The sequence below is a fragment of the Strix aluco genome, chromosome 22 (assembly GCF_031877795.1).
Source record: "Strix aluco isolate bStrAlu1 chromosome 22, bStrAlu1.hap1, whole genome shotgun sequence".
NCBI lineage: Eukaryota > Metazoa > Chordata > Aves > Strigiformes > Strigidae > Strix > Strix aluco.
In genome coordinates, this window is record NC_133952.1 from 7,603,813 (window position 1) to 7,617,030 (window position 13,218).

A 13,218-nucleotide genomic window follows, 5' to 3' on the forward strand; every position below is an offset into this window, starting at 1 on the left:
CAAATCCTGCATTTGAATTCTCCAAGTCTGTGTCTCCCAGCCAAGTCCCTCTTACCCTGCCTGGTGCAGAAAAGAGACAGGACCCAGAGGAGTCTGAAAGCCCCACCAGTCCTGTCCGGATTTTAGCAGGAATTACAGCCCCTGCGATGCCTGTTCCACCCATCCGGCTTCAGCTTTGCTCCCACCACCTCATAAGCAGGTAGCAGGGTCTAGGTGGGAAGAGATATTTAAAGATTTATGGGTACAGATTCCCGTGTCTTAGCCCTGGGTGTCTTACATACGTGCTCCCTGCTCCGACATCTGGGGGCTTATCAGACACTTTCACACCTCCCTGCGTTTCTTCTTCCTGCTGTCATTGGTCTTGTCATTCTCAGGTTTTTTTTTCCTGCACTTCTACTATTTTCTCTTTATTTCTCTTTCTCTCCGATTTGTCTAGTTCTGATACTTGTGTTTACAAATAGTGCAGTGCCACAGGGGCTGCTCCTGGACCCACCGAAGGTAATGACAAAACTCCAATTGAATTCAAGGCTCAGGAACCAACTGTTTGCTCTGAAATCGTTCAGTGTTTCTAATACTTAAATATCTCAGTAATACACACAGAGAACAATGTCTTGAGTGGAAATCACATAGGAATAAATGCAATCAGTGCCACCCAGAGCATTAGAGTTAGGGTTAAGGTAGTAAGATGCTGCCTTATTTGTTTATAACCAGTTTTCAATGGGATCAGAGCATCCAAATCAATCGAGGAAACGCATGAAACCTCAAGAGTGATAGAAAGTGAATTGGCCCCTCTGATATGCATTTCTCCCTTCCCACCCTACTTCTTCACTTGCAGAAACAGAGTCATTAGGAATCAGGGAAATAAATACGTATCTATTTTCACACGAGAAAAATGTTCCATTCTCCCCTTTTCCCGTGCTGGGAGCAGAGGCGTCTAATTGACAAGAGCAGATGGGCTTTGTTTGGTTAAATAAAAAAAAAAAAAAAGTAAGAAACTTCAGTGGAAAAACTACCAGCTTTCCTGGGACACATAGGTTAAAAGTTTAAAGAGATGGAGCTGCATTTGACACCAAGCAAGGGAAAACGCCAACGCAGTCTCAGCAGAGGCAGTTTCTCCCAGAGAGAAACCTGGAGCTCCCATGCCCCCTTTCCACCCCCTGGCAAAAAAAGGACATGGATTTTAGCAGGTTTTCACCTCCTTCTTCAAAAATTCTGCCACAAGGTCATGGGAGGGGGGGGGCTGAAGAATGCTCACTGAGAAAGAAATAGGGTGTGAGGAATTATTGCAACTCAGAAAAGGGACAGCAGCCACTTTCTGAAGGGCAGACACTTTGTTTGAGGGAATCGCAGTCCTCTAGAGAAATGGGGCTGCAGGGGGAATGAGGGCAGAGACCACGTGGAAAAGAACTGGAATGGAAAAGGAGGGTAGGAGAAAGGGGAAGGAGTGATGGAAAAGGGAGGTAGAGGAACCCGGGAGGCAAGGTTAAAGAAAAACCCTCGTGTGGGGTGGCACCCAAGAGCGTCAGAGGTTAGAGAATATTAGAAGAACATGTTCCTACACTAAGATAAGCCGGAGAAATGAATCCTTATCCGTCCAAAACCAACCCTTTAAAATTCGAGCGAGAGAAGGGTCTCCTTTCAGGGAAACGGGGAATCCTTAATGCTTCCTCCCTCAGCAACTGTAATGCCAGGATGTTCCCAATCTGCTTTGAGGGATGGAAAGATTAAGAATAATAAAAAAATTGCAATAAAATATGTGTGAACGAGGGGGTAATTGTGGACAAATGCAGCATTCAAATTCATTTTTCAGCTCTTTTACACACCATTTCAATCTTATTTTCTGCTTGTTAATGAGATCTTGTTGGTTGGGGTGGGCACGGCTGCCCAGTATCGCTTGGGTAATTGCACATAATTTTCTCTCTACTAGTGATTTGCATCAGATTTTTTTTTTCTAATTCTTTGCTATTTAAACCCCCTCCTCCCTTTCCCCCTCCCCCCCCAAATCTCACCCTCTCCTCCCCCTCTTTCTTCCCCTCCCCTTCTTCTGGCCCAGCAAGACTCATTTTGAATGCTTATTATAGGCACAGTGTCTCCGACAAAAAAAAAAAAAAGGAAAAAAAAAAGAAAAAAAGGAACCAGACAGAAGGGATCCGTGTCACTGAAGGAAGGAGCGCTGTCTCACTGGAGCCAGACACCGCGATGCCTGCTCCCCTCTCGCCAGCTAACATCGTGTCCTTCCCAATTGCCAGGTTTCCAAAAAAAAAAAAAGGCTCAGCTGGCTCTTCTTACACTTCTGCCAGATCAGTGTGCTCCTGACAGGGATTCAGATGATCTCTAATCCTACCCCAGTGAGGCTGAGGAAAATGTTACCCTGGACGGTGGAAAAGAATGGAGCCCTGGGAAGATGTCAGGCAAAACAAAACCGTGCTACGGTTGCGCAGACTACGAAGGTCCCTGAGTTTAGAGTGTAATTTTGAGGGCAGAGCCTGACCTGTGCCTCAAGTGTCCCTCCAGGAACACCATCATAAACAGTGATAAACCAGAAATTGTAAAATCTGACTCCAACCTTCAGATAGTGCCATTACACTGGGAATGAATTTGCTCATGGAGCAAAAAAGCCACCAAAAGCCCTGAGAAAATTAAAGCAACAAATATGAGATGGTGAACAAGTTTCTCTTGGCTCTTCGTATTTCTGGAATTGTCTTAATCTCTGGGTGATCCTGTGGGTTTGTTAAAAGATTCAAAGGTCTCAAAAATAACATGTTATAGGAAATGCCTGACTCTTAACTATACCTTAGTATGTTCTCCAGCTACACAGGGGCCATCTCCAACAAACTAATGATCCTCCTAAAAAACAGGAAGACATTTGAAAAGGCAGAAGAATTGTGCTAGAGATGAAAGCAGCCCAGAATACAGTACGGCCCTACTTCTTTGCTGTTTGAAGAGCACCCAGGGAATCTCCCATCATCACAAATGGCAGAGGCACAGCCAGATGCAGCCCTCGCTTTTCTCTTTATGTTGACTTGTAATGTACTGCTCAATTCACTTAATTTCCTTCCACCTCAGCCCGCACTGCAGCATACACATTTCTTGACTGACTGTTGATCAGGACATAACTGGACTCAATACTGACTTTACCATTACATTGAGCTATTTGTCACAAGCCTTATCCCAGCCACGGTGAGGGACAATACTCAGCTAGCACAGGACTGAACTTCAAAACAGATGGATGCAAAGCTTGTTCTCGCTGCCAGTGTGAAGCATGACCTGACTGAGGATGTCTTGGTTCCTGGCCTTGTTCTAGTTGAGGTTGATAGGTATTCTCAAATAAATGAGAAATAATTCCTCTGTGGGATGAAAATGAATCGGAAACATTTACAATGTATTTATGAAATCCCACCCACCCACGCACACACTTGGTTTGCAACCCACTCTTGTGAGAAATGATGAGACAGATGCTCCAGGGCCAGAAATCATTCCGTGTGACTGCTAACTGGTTACTCACTCTTCATATTTAAGTTTGCTTCAGGTCTCTATATCTCTGCTAAGTTTTGGCACGGGTATTAATGCCAGCCTGGAGGCAGTTATGAGCCACTGAGTCAGCCCAGCTGAATCTGTGACAGCTGCTGCTAACCCATGCGACCTTTGGGGAGCGATGGGGACCTCGCTGCTGCATGTTCTGGCTGCCCAGTACTGAGCTACTTTCCGATAATCCGTGACCGCTGCAGCCACCCAGTGCATCCTGACAGATGCAAGGTGACTCATCTGGCTGCAGCTGGCCAGCCTGTGAAGTTCACTTTCTCAAACAGGCAACACTTTAGAGCAACATCTCTCTCCTACAAAGGCTGTCCCAGCACGAAACCATCACAAATCACTGCTCGGGTTACCCTGAGGTCTCACTAGGGTCTTGCAAGGAGTATGACATGAGAGATCATGCAGGTAGTGGTTTAATCATGTGGGACTATCCTCTGCACAACCAAGTCGGTGTTCTTGTGTGAAGTGTCACATCAAGCATCAGCAGGGGATGAAGTAGCTGAAGACAAAAATTCCCAGCTGACCTCTCACTTCTCAGCAGTTTCAGGTCTGGAATAGAGGCAGAACGGCCTCTAAACTGTGGAAACTGCATGGGAAATGCTTTAGAGATCCAGCAGCTGAGCTGGACAGGCACAAGGCTTTGTGTGCTACAGGCTGGAAAACAAGCAAGAAACGTGGCCATTTCCCACGTGAAGTCTGGGTAAAACTTTCAGTAGTGTCTGCTCTTTCTGTCAGGAGGGGGAGGACTAAAGTACGTGTGTGCGTGGGGGGACCAAGCCCGCAGAGGCCAAATGTAATCCCCTTTTCTCTGTTGTGAGAATGGAAATGCCATGCTTCTCCTCTAGAATTTCAGCTGCCAGCACCGAGCCCGTCTGGTGGATTCTGGCCGGGACACCCAATCCTGGGGTAACTGGATAGCGTGCCGAGTGGCAGCAAATGCTGGGTGCTCTCGGCCAGGCTGGCCCCCACCTCCTTGTCTAAACTGCAAAGAAACATCCCTCCTGCTGCTGCTAAGGGATGAAACCAGAGAACTGTCTGTTTGCAGCTCAGACAAATTGCCATAATTTTAAATTCCCCATTTTTTTTTCTATCTCCTGATCCCCCTCCTTCCCTGTAGTTGATATCTACCCCTGCAGAGAGCAACCAGATACCACAGATAGCTGGACAGGAGGATGAGAGGGCTGAGGTGCGATGGGTTTTGCCTGTATTGCTGTGGAATAGCTGAATTATGCTCAGATAAGTTACACAGAGCATCCCACATTGAGACCTCACTAAACTTTTACCCACCCCACTACATAAAAATTGGACACTTCTACGAGTTCTCATTCATGCCATTAGGAGTATTTCTTGCATCCTTCCACTAGGAACAGCAGAGGGCTTAGAAAGGCAGGAAGGTATCAAGATAAGTAAATATAAAGCAGTTATAAAATAACCTGGGTTAGCCTTTCTATGCACAAAAGAAATAGAAGAATTTATATGCTGATAGCTTGGCCCTCACATGATTAAAAGCATTAGGAAAATGGGAATCTCCCTTTCTTGGGGGTGCAAAGCTCTCTTTTCTTCAGGACTGCCAGATAATGTATCCTCTCTTTCCCATACAAAGGGCTTATTGGCTCAGGACTCTATCTTCCCCTAGCCTGAGCCTGGGGGCAGGGTAATTTGGGACAGGGATAAGCATAGAAAAAGCGTTGGTCTGGTCATTTCAATGAGCCTCTGATTTGCTGAGCGGGACTAGTAAGTAAATGATGAAGCTACAGAAATGGAAATTGCATGATGGACTTGTATATGTCTAGTGCTTGTGCAGCTTATCACGTGGATCTCATCCTTAACTTATTCTATAGTGCTAAATTGCACTTGTGATAATCTGAATTAATCACGTACCCTGGACCATCTAACCTGCAGTCTGCCTCTGAATTCCATACTCTATGCTCGTCTTCCAAGCCCGGTGCTATTGAAAATCCCTTGTCAGAAAGATGTCTCCTTATTTCCCCCACAAATTACACTCTTTGAGGCAATATTCAGCCTCATGCCAGTCACACTTTTACATTTTCTATCTCATGACCATTCAAAGCTAGAAGTGGGATTTTTATACCATTTCAGAGAAGCTGCAAAATTTCCCTCTTTCCATTGACACTCAATGTTTGTTTTCACACTTGAGAGATCACAAGCTATTGGACCTTAAAATCTATATACCCCTCTGATGTCGCCATTTATTGGACTCCTCTCTAAACAGTTGTAGCTTTTTCATTTCAGGTGCCTACCTAATTTCTCCCTGTAGTTTCAGATTATTTTGTACTTCCTGTCTTAAATAGTGTTACTGACCACTCTGGAACAACTGCTATAGTGCACTTCATGTCTCTGTATTTCACAAGTGATTGAGAGCAAAAGTAAAACGTATTTGATACCCCTCCAGGATGGCAGGCACCACACAAATACAAGTCCTTGCTGTTAATTTTCAGTGTACAATATGTTCCTTGTTCCACTTAAAAGGAAATTGGAAAGCAGATTACATCAAGTAAACCAAAGAGAAGGTTAAAGGCTCTATCTAATGAGGTGACAGAAAGTTAGAATTCTTATCCCAGGATAGCAATAGAGTGGGCTGTATTCTCAGGTGGCGTACATCCTGGCATCTCCACTGCCTTCGGTGGAGCTCACCAGCTGAGGGCATAAGTCTACTCCCATGACACACACAGAACACAAGCTCTGCTCTCTCTAGACCCGCTGATAATGGAGGCTTTAACCTCTCTACACTGCTGAGGCTTGCTGCTCGGTCACATGCAGCACTGAAAAGCTACGTACACAACTGGCAGCGATCTGATCAAGCCCGGGACGGGGCCCTTCAGAACACAGCTGGGCTGAGGCTTGGAGCACAGATCCCAGAGTCGGGTCATGGTCGCTCTATTCTGAGCTCAGGCAGGGATTTTAAAATCAAGGGTGTATTACATGGGGAGGCCGTGGCTGTCACCTGATAAACTTAAAACACACATGCTCCATTCTTTTACACAAACAGATGTGTGTGAAGTTTATCTTTCCTCCTTTAAAGTTACCTACATCTCTTATTCTGACCTTGTGGAAAACATTAAGTGGACTTGTTTACATGACAATTAGTTTCTCAAAATTAAATCCCAGATCTACATCCTTGTGTTTTGAGGAAGCTCAGATCCATGGCACTTTCGTGTTCCAACCAGACTTGGACAAGCTGGCTTCAGCTAATCTCTAAATCAGCTGCCCACAAATAAGGGACTATTGCTAAAGTAACTAAAAAACTTGAGCCTGCTATCATTAGGCTAAAGTCCACAATCAAAGGGTCCACACCTGCACTGCAATTTTTTTGAAGGGCTGAGAAGACGAACACGGATGCTCTAGGTTCTGGTGTTTGCAATTGCAGCGTAGCTGACCTGAATATGGGAACTAACAGGATACAAATGCTCTGGCAGTACAGTGCTGAGCTCAGGATAGAGATACTGCCAATAAACAAATTAACTAATTGCTTTAACTAGGCTGCCTCCAAGAATTTGTGACAAAAACTCCCTTGTTAACCATAATACACTGTGATAGCCTGAAGCTTGCCCTGCTCTCAGAGGATCTGGACCAGCCAAATACTCTCAGCCCAAGAAAGAGAATGGAAGTGGGTCACGTACCTGTGGAGAGAGGCCATTGCTGACAGGATTCATGTGGTTGGCAGGAGCTGCAGCATTCATGAAACTGTCCGAGTAGCTGGAGAAGCTGTGTCGGGCCCCGTAGGCAGAGCCGGTGTCAGCAGCGGCGGCTGCAGCAAGCCCTCCCTGGTGCATGGTGGATGGCGGCAGGGGCTGGGGTCTGTGTACAGTGCTTCCCCCGTCTGTGGAGAGAGTGTTTAGAGGTAAAAAGTCGTGGGGTGTTACAGCTGGGACTGTGCAAAGCGTGGATCGATGGTCTGGTTACCCTGAGCTCAACTTCTGGGTCTCACCATCTCTGTGCTCCATGCGAACACAAGCCCATCATGTGACAGCTCATGCATGGTACAAAATATGCAAACCTGGGACAAAATATCTGACTTTCCTCTGAATTTTCCCCCAGACAAAATCCATAAATTCCTTTGTAAAGGTCAAGGCTAAAACCAGCTGGAATTAGCAATACTCCTTCCACTGAGCCCCACTATGGAGGGATCACCTATATGATACTCACTTTGGACTGATGTGCTTTCCATTTGAAAGCTGAGCAGAAGAACTACAGTCATGAGACACAGTGACACAGCAGAAAGGACCATGAGACAGAGGAGAAAACTCTGGAATTTCCACTGACTTGAGAAAAATCCTGCCCTGCCCAACTAAAGGAAAGCCAGCTCTGTATTACAAGAGCCTTAGTGGGATGTCATGAATCAGAAAGGGAAGGGACGATGGGATGACGTAGGGCAAGGGAAGAGGAGCAGGAGAGCAGGTGCTCACCTTGGGAAATGGTGGTTGTTGGATAGGTGGAGTCTGGCAGCTGGTACGGGGGGAGAGTCGGCATTCCTGTTGGCGGGAAGCCCCCCGGCAGCAGGTGATTGAAAGCCGCAAGTTGGTTTGCTCCCGCCTGTTTGCGCCATCTCGCTCTTCGGTTGCTGAACCACACCTGATGGGAGAGCAAAGACCACGTGTGACTCACTCTGAGCTGCTGTCCCATCCCACCTGGGTTGCTGACGGAAACACATCCTGAATTACAGCGCTCGCCAAAACTAGGTTCAGGTCACCGTCCGACACAGACTCGGTGAATATTCATCTCCATTCCTCAGTTTCTTTTCTCCCGCATGACGATACTACTACCCCCCCTGTCTCCTAAGTGAAGATACATGCATTTAAAATTGTTAAAGATACTACTAAGAGCATGGGAGGGTGCTATCAGCAGTAGAGTGAGATGAAGAGGAATAATTTAGCTTGTGTATTCCGAGAGAGTCCATACGAAATAGATGCATTGCTACCACCTGGCCATTCTGCCTTGTTATCTGACAACTATGTGAATTATGCTGAAGGATTAAGTACCATAATAGCAACACGGCTGCACTGTTAGGAGGGATAAATAGACAGATTAGCATCATGGTTTCTATGTTAGACAAGCTAAATAGATAGAACCAGACCGGAGGGAATACAGGGTTTTCTTAGCTTCTCTGTACTGCAGCAAATCACTGTTGTCTGTATGCTAAGACATGCTCTCCTTGCAAGAGGCACTGCAGTGTGCACTAGAATTGTACTACAGCCAATTTAAATCTCTGTGCATTAAAATAAACCCAGTATCAATGCACGTGCAAAGCTGGGCTCATGTTTCCTACAGTGCTAGTTTACCTGTAAGACTCCAGGGGAGATTTTTCTAAATGCATTTGTCTGCCCTGATGTGTTTTATCGTGGGCAATCTCCCTTCTGCATAGTGGAAAGGGCTTCTCAAGCTGTCTCTTGGGCTTGGTTTACTTCATTTAATCAGAGAGGCTCTCAGGCCCGATCCCTGTTTGGGGTTCAGAAGTATGCGGATAAGCTTTCAAGCCAGATGAGAATGCAGCTGCTGGACTTTGTGAGGCCTAAAGGGCTAGAAAACACGATTAAATTTCACAGCAACAAGAAAAAATGGAGCAAAAATCAAGAGTGTAAAGCATTTGGGGGGAAAAAATCCTCCATCAGGCTTCCAAGCTGCTCAACTTCAGATCAGAAGCTGGGGTTACAAGGGTTTGAGGCACTGCACTCCAAACTGTCCCTACATCTTGTGAACCAAACCAAAACTCGCTTCCCTAGATACAGCAGAACCTTAGTCCGATGCACCTTGCACTTCAGACGTGGTTCAAATCCCAAAGTGGGTGTCTTTCTCTGGCCTTTAAACCGAGTCCCCCTGTAAACGGTTACTTGTTAGTTTGCCTTTTTCTTATTGGCACCTGTGAGTGTGTATAATTCACTCAGCATGACAAGGCGACGTGTTTTCACCGGGAGCTGCTTATTTAATGGAGTGTTGGCTCTCAGTCCACATGCACTGCAGTGGTTCTTGCTGCAAACACAAGCATACGCTGAGCTTCCCACACAAATTTCTGTGAGATTGTCTGGATCGCAGTCTATTATGGCTCTTTCTACATGTTACTCATCTACTAGTGTACTGTGGAAAGAGTTTGGTTAAAACCTACTAGTGATAGCCGTGTGTGACCTGCTGATGATGGCTAGGAAGGACCCAGTCCTGGACAGTCCTTCACTTCATGCTGTTCTTTACATCCATGTACAACAAAAACAAAAAAAGCCCAGTTTTCTTTGGAAGAGCTGGTCTAAATTAAACCCCCCTGAAATGTATACAGTGCTGATGTCAGGTCCTTGGCACCAAATGCGGCTTTTTAACAGACCTGTTCCTACTGCACTGCACTACTGGCTGAAGCAGCATAACCTCTTAGCACCTTCCAAAAGCGTGACAGAAATAGGTCAGCTTACATCCGATCTGCATTGATCAACAAAGTCCATGCAGGTCAGAATCTCTGTGTCCATTTCTGGCACCAAAAGTTGCTAGCAAAATCTAGGACAGAGTTAAGGAGGGAGAAATGAATGAACATTAAGGTCTGTAGCACTTTACAACTCTTTTATACAGTCCAATCCGTGGCACAGTTTCTAGGAGCAGTGAGCAACACAAATGAATAAATTACCTTTTGTTTGCCCTGGTCATGCAAAAAGGACAGTCCTGTCCTTTTCTCATGCATGCATGTATATGTGTAATTCACGCTTTAAATTAGGGATAAGGAACTTGGCTCCTCCTCTCATATAATTTGCTTCCACTTTCACAGTTAAGGACATAAAACCTGTCTGAATATTTCTGCGAGCTGAACATAAGGAGATAAATAAACCTTCTCTCTTCAGAGAAAAAGGCCTAGTCCCAGGCTGGAAGCGCTTCCACCCCAAAAACAAAAGATCTTGATGTTGAGAAGAGCATATAAAATCCAAATACCTGAAGAGAAAACATAACCAAGCAGCTATGAATCCAGGAATTGAGAAGAGAAATTGAACTCCAAGAATGTAAAAGCCACTCCAATGATTCCTGACACTTTTCTGACATCGCAAGGGGTGGGAAAGTTCCTTTTTTATAACCAAGAGCCAGATGCTGGCAAATCCACTCGGGATTAGAAGTTCAGAAGAAACATGTGGAATGAGATGGTCTAGTACGGGACACATTTCTCCAACAACAGCCCCACAAGTACTTGGTTTCCCTGTGGTGGTTTGTCAGTTGGCTTGGCTAACATATGATCAAAACACAACTTTGCAAAGATTTGTGTTGTCTTGTGTTACACCACGTGAGGTTATTGTCCATGCACCAACATGCACGTTTGCATCTGTTGTTCAGAATTAAAATTCACACATGTGTCTACGACTCCTCCCATCTTGCTTCCCCACATCCAGTTAAGGGTGTGTAGTTCCTTTTTGTTTAAAGGAAGATAAAAGGATACTCTGGATCCTATTTTACAACCAGGTAGAGTTGACCAAAAAGGCCTGGGCAGGGGCCATTCTCAGGGTGTCTTGCATACTTTGGTCTACAATGTGCACAGGCTTGGGAGAAAGAAAAGCTAATTTACATGACTGGGCTATCACCAGAGAAAGAAAGTCAGTTCTTAATTATGCTATGACTTTGGGAAAGTACTGTTTTTCTGATTTGAAGTCAGTGGAAACATTGCTGCATTCAACAAATTTTGGTCCTTACACAACCCATGCATCAGACCACCACCTCTAAATTAAGGATAAACCCCACATTTTCTTACGTTTTAGTTTATTTCAACAATCAGTCATCTGAGATAGAAGCTCTCCAACTGCCAGCAGGCACCGTACCCAGTGCAGCAAGATCTCTGTCTTGGCTGGAGCATCATAGCAAAACAAATAATAAATGATAATAATAGTAAATACACATGCACCAAATGAGATTCACAACTACATGCTTAAACGTAGGGCTTCCTCACAGAGCCTGGCTGGAGAATCCAGCCACAAATACACTGAAACCTACCACAAAGAAATTGATAGGATTTATCTTCCCGTGCAGAGGAAGGGACATTTCATGGCCCAAACAGGTTGATTCTGCCCCTTATTTATAACCCACAGAAAAAAAGAAGATACATTCCAGCTAATGACGTTAGCAATTCTTTCCCTTCCCCCGCCTTAAAGGTGGCTCAGGTCTTTATGCTTATAAATCATTTTATTGGTAGTTAAAATATAGAGGCTAGAGCATCTAACCGTAATGCGAGGCGCACTTCAAAGGGAACCTGCTTTCATTTCACAACAGTTAAGGTTTTATCAGCCACTAAAGATTCCCCCTGCCAGAGGATCCTGTTACACCATGTTAAGCCTGGGGTGAAGGCTATGGCTGCTAAAACCAGACTGGTAGGAAGAAGATGAGGAAGAGGAGGAAGTTTTGAAGCTGCTGGTCTGCCTGTGGAGACGTTGTTCTAGGGGCTGCTGGGACTGGATCGCATGACTAGAGTTTTATGCTGGGACAAACATAGACAGCACTTGGGAAAAGGGCTGTGTGAAGAACTCAACAGCAGAAAAAACGGCACGTCAGAAACCTGTCTTTTCTTAAAAAGAGAAGTTCTTCATGATCATTTTTCTGTGCACAGCAAAGAGATCCTGCACAGTGTAAACGTTCTGCTTTCCAAGGGTATGGAAGTATAATATACACCGAAGACAACAGTTTGTACCTGTTAAAGACATCTGGGGCTTCTGTCCCTGGGAATCATCTTTCAAAGAATGGAAGATGCATTATAAAAACTGCTCAGCTCAACTAAGCAGAGAGATACAGGAATGCCCTCATGGAAAATAACTTAAAAGAAGATATCCAAGCAGGTTCTTCATGCTCCAGCCATGCCCAGGGTCCAGGTAAGACCAGTCCCTCACTGTGCCATGTGCACCTTGCTCAGTAAACAAGTATGCTGCTACAGGGATCCTGAATGCTAGATGTCCACCACGGAATATCACTCAATCCATTACCTTCCCCATCCCCTTCACAGATGGGAGAGGAAGGCATGGCGAGACTAAGAAACCTGTCCAAATTCATCACTGTCTGCCTCACAGAACCAGCTGATTTCAGAAGAGCCCATCCTCCTGGCCAGACTGGGTTTAGGGCAAAGGTTAGAACTGGTTCTTATTTAACCTGGACGCCTGCACCCAACCCTGCCAATGGCCAGCCCGAGATGTCCCAGTCACTCGTTCTCAACCAGCAGAGCAGCAGAGAAGGGCTGCAGAGACAGCTGCCTGCCAGGATGGGCTGGACTGAATTATCCCCGCAGCCACTGAGATATGGGTCAGCTCCCACAATTTGTCAGACAAGGAGAGGAAAGGAAGGTCAAAAAGAGCCTCCTGTGGGAAAGAAAGCCTGTTGTGTTTCTGCTCAGCCTAATCAGGACTTGATGTTGGAGAAAGATAGATGGGATAAATGAGCTCATAAATGGAAACGGATGGAAAAGCCAAGTTGTGCCTTTGCTCTCCAGCAGAATGGAAGAGATGCAACATGTGTTTGCTTTCACAGGCCCAAGAGGTTGCAGAAACCAGGTGGAAGAGAGTCATGTGGCCATTTATGGCCCAAGCACACCAAAAAAATTCCACCAAAGTCAGATGAAGTCCCTCCCCAGGTTGCATAGAGGCAACTCTGCCAGATCTCCTCTCCAGGTTCTCCTTTGAACAAGGAGAGGAGTGCCTTGCAGTGCCTTGCCTTGTCCACACGAGT

At 45.5% G+C, this 13,218-nt stretch overlaps 1 protein-coding gene across 3 annotated transcripts in view; it reads right to left on the reverse strand.

Moving 5' to 3' along the window:
- Positions 1-13,218, reverse strand: part of PAX7 (paired box 7) — a 101,210-nt gene that overhangs the window by 29,543 nt on the left and 58,449 nt on the right. For all 3 annotated transcript variants that reach the window (XM_074848316.1, XM_074848315.1, XM_074848317.1), the window contains exons 6-7: positions 7,962-8,127; positions 7,176-7,375 (exon numbers count right to left, since the gene is read on the reverse strand). In XM_074848316.1, coding sequence (XP_074704417.1) covers positions 7,176-7,375; positions 7,962-8,127 — 366 coding nt within the window. The remainder of the gene's footprint in view (positions 1-7,175; positions 7,376-7,961; positions 8,128-13,218) is intronic.